This window comes from Anarrhichthys ocellatus, unplaced genomic scaffold, assembly GCF_004355925.1.
Source record: "Anarrhichthys ocellatus isolate YVR2014 unplaced genomic scaffold, GSC_Weel_1.0 scaffold611, whole genome shotgun sequence".
In the NCBI taxonomy this organism is placed as follows: Eukaryota; Metazoa; Chordata; class Actinopteri; order Perciformes; family Anarhichadidae; genus Anarrhichthys; species Anarrhichthys ocellatus.
Genome location: NW_022280585.1, coordinates 1 through 7,785, shown reverse-complemented (window position 1 = coordinate 7,785; position 7,785 = coordinate 1). Strand labels below are relative to the sequence as shown.

At 40.4% G+C, this 7,785-nt stretch overlaps 1 protein-coding gene across 1 annotated transcript; it reads left to right on the top strand.

Annotated features, from left to right (window-relative positions):
- The first annotated feature begins 3,334 nt into the window (after positions 1-3,334).
- Positions 3,335-7,776, top strand: LOC116376793 (uncharacterized). The gene is made up of 2 exons (XM_031838270.1): positions 3,335-3,838; positions 5,602-7,776. Exons 1-2 carry the CDS (start codon positions 3,363-3,365, stop codon positions 5,957-5,959), a joined length of 834 nt encoding a protein of 277 aa, XP_031694130.1. The 5' UTR covers positions 3,335-3,362; the 3' UTR covers positions 5,960-7,776.
- Positions 7,777-7,785: the final 9 nt, after the last annotated feature.

Below are 7,785 nucleotides of genomic sequence, written 5' to 3'. Positions count from 1 at the left end.
TCTGAGTTGTGGTTCAGGATCGTAGTGGTGTGGATGTAGTCTGAGTTCTGGTTCAGGAGGAGGTCTCTGGTGTGTCTCGGCTGATGAACTACTACGCCTGACTTCCTGTTGTTGTTGTTCGGGTACCTGAACACACCTGTCCCTCTTTTCCTCATGTCACCTGAGAAACCTCACAGCAAACCTCTGGTCCAGACTCCGTGGGTCTCAGGTGGTCTTCAGGTCTGACCCGGGGTTTATAGACCTCCCTGGTCCTGGTCTAGAGGCGGTGCTGACAGCAGAGACTCGGGCGTCCTGGTCTCTGTCCTTCTCACTATCGCTGTTCTTTCCGCTCCATTGTTTGTGTCCGATGCCCTGAGACCCTCTGGAAGAAAACAGCCGCCGGGGCTGCTGGGTATTTATGGAACACACACCGCTGAATCACTTCCTACTTCACCCTCACTTCAGTGTGTGTGTGTGTGTGTGTGCGTGTGTGTGTGTGTGTGTATTTCTGGCAGCAGTGTGTCCTGAGCTGGTGAGACTCAACCAACACCAACAACATGAACAACATCCGCTCCAAGTCTACACACACACACACACACACACACACACACACACACACACACACACACACACACACGGCAGCTGTAATCGATTTTGTAGTACTTTTAGTATAAAGTATAGTATAGTGGTATTAGTACTTTTACTTAAACAGAGTATTTGTACACCGTGGTATTAGTACTTTTACTGCAGTAAAGGAGGTGAATTGTTCTTGTATCTCAGCTTGATATAAATTCTTTCAGATGACATTTTAAACCTGTAAAGCCATCAGACTACTCATATTATTATATAATTATGATGATATTATGATGATATTATGATTATATTATGATGATGATATTATGATATCATTATGATATCATTATGATGATATTATGATGATATTATGATTATATTATGATGATGATATTATGATATCATTATGATGATATTATGATGATATTATGATGATGATATTATGATGTGATTATGATGATATCATTATATAATAACAATGATATTATGATATTATCAGAAACCTTTTAAACTGAGTTTCTTTCAGACTGAATCAGATTTCTCTTGACCCAATGAGACGTGTTGGTGAATCATTACAACGTTCTGATCTCTGGCGGCGATTAATGTTTGATGACTTTATGTCTTAACGGTTTATCGCTATGGGAACGAGTGACATCAGCGGCTTTATAACGGGGGCGGGGCCTCACCTGAACACTGACACACCTGGTTTAGTTTGAGGAGGTTTGAATACGTCCTTAAAAAGTTTCAAGGGATCCTTGAAGGTTTGTCCTTGAGCAAGTGAACTGCTCACAGCCGGCAGCCAATCAGAAGTGAGCTCTTTGCTGTTGCCATGGTAATGACTTGCAGAGCAGCGATTCAGGTTAAACTTTATTTTCTGGACCGAAGTTCTGAGGTTCAGTTTGAGTGTTTTCACAAGAAGCTGTCAGCCATGCTGTAGTACCTTTAGTACAAACTACAGTACAGTGGTTTTAGTACTTCTACTGAGTACTTTTACTGAAACATATTATTTGTACAGTGTGGTATTAGTACTTTTACTGTAACAGAGTTTTTGTACACTGTGGTATTAGTACTTTCATTGAAACACATTAAACAAGGATACATTTAACATTTAAAATCACAGCAGACGATGTGTTCAAGACCCTTTCATTTGATCTGGATTAAGCTCCATGCTTCAGTTCAGGGTCGGTCTGTGATGATCAGTAACACTCTGTGACGTTAATAAGTTATCGTGGAGGCCGAGTCACAGAGTTTAAGGTACAGAGAACACTTGTCGTATTACATCAGTGTACAACACTCGTAATCACAGAAGTAAAGAACAGAAACAAACTGGACCCTGAATGCCTCTTCTGTCTGTGTGATGCTGATGTGTGTTGAACGTTATTGGTTTAGACCAAAAGTTTTAATCTTTTTTTTGTATTTTATCTAAATCTAATTTTTTTCTTTAAAATGTACAAAATATTTTTGATGACTCATCTTGATTTTTGGGGGCAGAGACAAAGATTCATCCAATCGAATTGGGGGGGACTAGTTAACTCTCCCCATCATGTGGAAGAAGCACTAAAACCTTGTACTTAATAAACAAAAGTACAACAACTACAACAGCGTAGAAATACTCTGTTATGAAGTAAAAGTACTGCATTCAAAACGATAAATAAATAGAAGAATGACGCTCCATCTTCCGGAGCAATGAAAACCAAAACATAGACTGAAAGGGTCAAACTGAAAACCTCCTGTTGCCTTCGTCCTGATGAGGAGGATGTGCTGACATGGTTACCGTGCGTCACAACAGAGCGTTTATCTGACATGATGTCATAAAGTCATAAAGTCATGAAGTCCATCTGTCTCTGAGAGGGTGGAGTCTTATCAGCTACTTCCCTCAAAGTCAGAACACTACAGACGAGTACGAACTCTTCATTGTGTTGTATTGTAGTACTTACTGTAGTACTGTTAGTACTGTAGTACTGTAAAACCACACAGTAAATATAGGAGACTACAAGAACAGAAAACTAATAAAACAATCAGTAAACTATTTCATATTCATCAGTTCTGTCAATAATTGTTGGGTAAAAAAAAACAACCATTAATGGGAAATAAATTATTACACTTTTAGAACAAAATGAATTAATCAGAAAACAAAAAGAAATGGAATAAAGAAATGTTAATGTTTTATAAATGAGTTCATTGAGATGTTTTATTATTTGTATCATGTATATGAACGTATCAATGTATAAACTGTTATTGTGATATTTTAGTTAATAACTAATAATTGATTTAGTAACTAGTATTTACGTTTAAATAAGTCTTGTGCATGGAATTTCTTAACTCAAGGACGATTTACTAGATTATTCCAGAGCTTTCAACTGCATCTCGGTCTCACTGAGGCTCTGATGTTTCGTTTGAGGTACAATGATGAGTAATTACATTGTTTTTGGATAATTCAACTGATAACAAATATAGCATTTTATTTATTTTTGCTAGTTTCTTGGTTTCTGGTTTGTTCTTCTTCTGCTCAGCTGGTTGCTGTTTGAGAATCGGCACATTATAATGTTTGCTGATGACATTTTTACAGTTGCTTATGTCAACGTCTTTATTTCAGGAACTCTTTTAATGTTCGTGGATCCATGAAGTTTTATTTTAGCTTTATTGATCTGAATTTTGCTTTAACATCAAGGTTTTGAAACGCCCACCTGTCCAGTAGAAATGGACTCAACAGTCTTGTCAGTTCCAGCTCTTTGATTGGTTGATTGATTGATCTCTTTCCCTCCCTCCTCAGGTTCCTCACTCCCTCCCCCCCCCCCCCCATCCCCATCATGCCCATCTTCAAAAACCTCCCAGTGCGCCTGAAAGGCGGCGGTCCGACTCTAGAAAACGCTTGGATCCTTCGCAGGATGAGCCTCAACATCACCCCCAACCATCGCCATCACAACCCCTTCGACCGTGATGGCGGCGGCGGCGGCAATGGCGGCCACGGCGACCACTGGTCGCCCGGCGGTTCGCTGCTCGACGGCGACGCGCCGAGGGACCGCAACCCCTTCGAGGACGAGGAGGACGAGAACGAGGCCAACGAGGGGAAAAAAAAGGGAGGCGGAGGCGGTTCGATGAGGTCGTCGTTCAAGTTAAAGTCTCCGCTGAAGACTCTGGGGAAGCTGGGGAAGAACCTCAGGCTGTCGGGGGGGAGGAGCAAAGGAAGCGAGACACCCTCCCCACAGGGGTCACTGCAAGGAACGCCGTCACCCGCAGAGAAAAAGAAGAGGGGCAGGAGGAGCTCTGAAGGAAGTCTGTTGAGGTAAAGACAAAAAGTAAAGTGGGATGATGGAAGTCTGTTAAAGTTAAGAACGACGATAATCGGTCAAGGAAAGGTAGAACAAGGGGACGAAGGATTAGAGGAGTTTGATTGTGGTTTGTTGAGGTTTACGTGGACAAGATTCAATTCAGGATTCAAGATCCAGAAGATTTAAGGTTGTCTAAATAAATACAATAGAGAGAGAGAGAGATAGATAGTTACTTTGTTAATACCACAAGGGGAATTTTCACTACAGCAGCATTTATAGATACAGGTAAAGCAATAATATGAATAATAATATTAAATTAACTAACTAAACAATAGTGCAAAGATTTAACCAAACAAACAAACAACATACACATTAACACAACACAGCACAGGATCCTACACTGTCCTACTCAATGAATTGTGGAAAAAGAGACTTTTTGACATCTGCAGTTACAGTTTGTTTAAAAAAACAATAGCAGCTGAAGGTCATTGAAGGCATCACTGGTAACATTTTTACCAAACCAGCAAATCATAGAAAAAAAGAAAGGATGGGCTCAAAACAATAAGAATATCACATTTTCATCAGTGTCATGTTCACATTGAAACCATTGATTTTGCATCAAATCTAAGCTGCATAGTTCATTGTACCCATTTCTTCTATGAAAGAGCGACACTGAAGGCTTTCCTACATGAAAAAAGATGTTTTCTCTCTTCTCCCGAATGGCTTCAATGGCTTGATTGACACACGGTTCATCCAATCACCTGCCAAGTATTTATTGAAAGTGCCCGCCCCTTTTCCAAAACGTTTCCAAAGATGTCTTCTCAGATCTGGCAGGCCAGGTTTGGGGGAAAGGGGCCTCCTCCAAAAAACTATAAACATTTCCTGGTTTTTAGCATATTTATTTGGACGAAAAGACCGACCACCGAAATTCATCAAGACTGGGCCATGATCTTGATCCACACCCTGCAGGAGATTCACAAATCACATACTTATGGACGCATCTCAATACATGATTGCTCTGGTCATAAAGCCGACATATTACACTAAAATCTATATTAAAGTTAGATAGGAACCTTTGCGCAAGAACATGTGACTCAATACGATTTAAAAGCAGAACAAAAGTCAATATAAAACAACTGTGCGTGGTTCTTATTTCAAAGATTTACATCCTCCACTAAACCCCTTTGCTCTGTAGGCAAACTGTAAAGAGTTCCAACAAGTCTTAGAACCATAGTTATCAAACTTAGAGTAGAATTTGTTTAACTCTTCTACATTTGTCAAGGTGAAGGGGGACCAACAGAATATGGGAGTTACGGTAAAAAGGGAGGATGAGAATTCGTCAAGGTAAAAAGGGAGGATGAGAGTTCGTCAAGTTAAAAAGGGAGGATGAGAGTTCGTCAAGTTAAAAAGGGAGGATGAGAATTCGTCAAGGTAAAAAGGGAGGATGAGAATTCGTCAAGTTAAAAAGGGAGGATAAGAGTTTGTCGAGGTATATAGGGACAAGGGTGGTTTGTTGAGATACAGAGGTATGATGAGAAGTTGCTGAAGGATTAGTGAAGTTTTTAAAGTTAACGAGGGATGATGGGAGTTTGTGAAGTTATAGACTAGATAAAGTAAAATGGATCAAATTTGTCAAGGTGAAGGGGGACTGTGGGACGATGGGATTTAAGGTGAAGACTGATAAGGAGAGTTTGTTGAAGTAAAAAGGGACAAGGTAGGATTGGACGGAGGAAGATGGGGTTCGTTCGCTCATGTCTTCCTTCATGTTTCTTTCCAGATTTGCAGGAAAATACCGCGACACCCTCGGCTCCCGTAAGGAATCGATCACCAACGGCGAGCCAAACGGCTCGGAGAACGAGTGCGACAACACCAGCCGCCGCCTGTCCTTCATGAAGATGGTGGGCCTGGGGAAGCTGAAGAGGGAGTCCATGAACGACCACTCGTCGCAGGGCCCCGAGGAGCAGCCGGTGCAGGAGGAGGTGGTGGAGGAGGTGAAACCCAGAGAGCCGCTGTCAGGTAAGAAGGAGTCGCAGGTGATTTCTTTAAAGTCAACTCACAGATTATCATGTGAATACAGACAATTTAGAGAGTTTGTATTTGATGTCAGTCCCAGCAAGGAAACTCCAACACAGTGACGGTAAAAACCTGTTGTTGATCTTTTATCAGAGGAAAACTTTTAGAGTTTGACCCGACGATGAAGGTGTGACATTATGTTTTCAAGTTGTCCGTCCGTCCGTTCGGTCCATTCTCATTAACGCGAAAACGCCTGGAGGGAATTTCCTCAAATCTGACAAAAACATCCAGCTGGACTCTGAACTGATTAGAGTTTGGAGGTCAAACGTTTTTGGCCATAACTCAAGAATTTCATCTGCAAATTATGACAATTTCACACAAATGTCTAATGGGATGAAATGAAGTGAAGACATTTTTGGACAGATGTGAATGTAAACCGACACCTGACTGGTTTGTCGACCTGAGACCTGAACCAGGACCGAAGCTGGGCCGGCTCCAAATTCTACTGATGGGGGGTCAATGTGTCTTGGTTCAGGTCCAGATTGTGTTGCTCTTTTGTGAAATGTTGGTTAGGTATTCATCAAATCTGTTTCCAATTCAAAACCACTTGTCATTAAATGACCCAGTAGATCTTAAGTTTAGATTATTTTGCTTCTGGTGAATTTCAGTGCTTTCCTGGAGCTGGTTCACAAACCAGATGATGGAAATAAGAAACTATGATTTGTGTTGATTGGATTTTTAGTGTATAAGGAACAATTGAAGAGGATGTGTGTGATGGTTTTGTGTCATTTCAGCAGATGATGAAATAATTATTTTGTGAAAACAGAAGTGGTCAACTGGCAGCTTTAGTTCGAAGGTTATTTCACAGCTGGCAGAGAAATACTGTAGGTGGACTCTCTCTCTCTGTGTTTAAGTTCATCATCCAGTTTGTTTTCATACCACCCATCTTATCAACGTCTGCAGCTATTTTAGACCCCAACAATAAACAGAGAGAGAGAGAGAGAGAGAGAGAGAGACACAGACAGACAGACAGACAGACAGACAGACAGACAGACAGACAGACAGGTTAGTGAATGTGACATTGAGATGTTGTAATTCTCCATTAGTTTCCACCAGGACTCTGTGTGTGTGTGTTTACTCATGTTGTGGGGACATAGATCTGTTTACACACTCACATTGTGGGGACTCACCTTCCTTTGGAGGACAAAATGTACGTCCTCATAACGTAAATCATTACACTTTAGGGTGAAGCCTTGGTTTATAGCTATGGTGATGATGGAAACACGACTGTGTGTGTGTGTGTGTGTGTGTGTGTGTGTGTGTGTGAGTGATATAAGTATTGAGCTGATCCTGGAAACTGGAAACTTTCTAAGTGCGTCTATTGTTTATCGCACCCTGTTTACTCTGCTATTTAGTAGTGATTGAAGTGTGTGAGTGTGAGTGTGTGTGTTCTAAGTTCCTCCACACCCTTGTTTCCATGTTAAAACAGTTGTATAACTCCCACTGTCTCAAACTGGCACTGAAAAGATATAAATATATGAAATGTTCACACTGAGCTGCTGAAACCAGAATTCTGCCAATAAATGTCTTCTGTTGATTGATTAATCAATTAAGAGACTTAATAGTTGCAGCTTGTTAATGTTTGAGACAAGATTCTTTGAGTCTGATACTGAGTTAGAAAAAGATACCTCAGCTGATATTTATATATTTTTAACGTTAATCTATTTTTTATCCATTTTTAAATAAGATGAGATAGAACTCTACTAATCCTGATGTAAATTGTTGTGCCAGAGTTTGATCAAAGATTACAACAGAAAAATAACAAACAATAACTGAAAGAAAGTATAAATGTATATGAACAACAGAGACATTATTAATAACTCTAAAATAAGTAATACGGACACCTGTAGAGTCTTCTTAATGTGAGTGATGAAGTGGTGAAGTTTCA

What these genes read in the sequence shown, in the direction of transcription:
- LOC116376793 (XM_031838270.1), top strand. Translation starts at nt 3,363, where the DNA reads ATGCCCATCTTCAAAAACCTCCCAGTGCGCCTGAAAGGCGGCGGTCCG. An exon ending in TCTGAAGGAAGTCTGTTGAG is followed by an intron (nt 3,839 to 5,601) that starts GTAAAGACAAAA and finishes GTTTCTTTCCAG; the next exon opens with ATTTGCAGGAAAATACCGCG.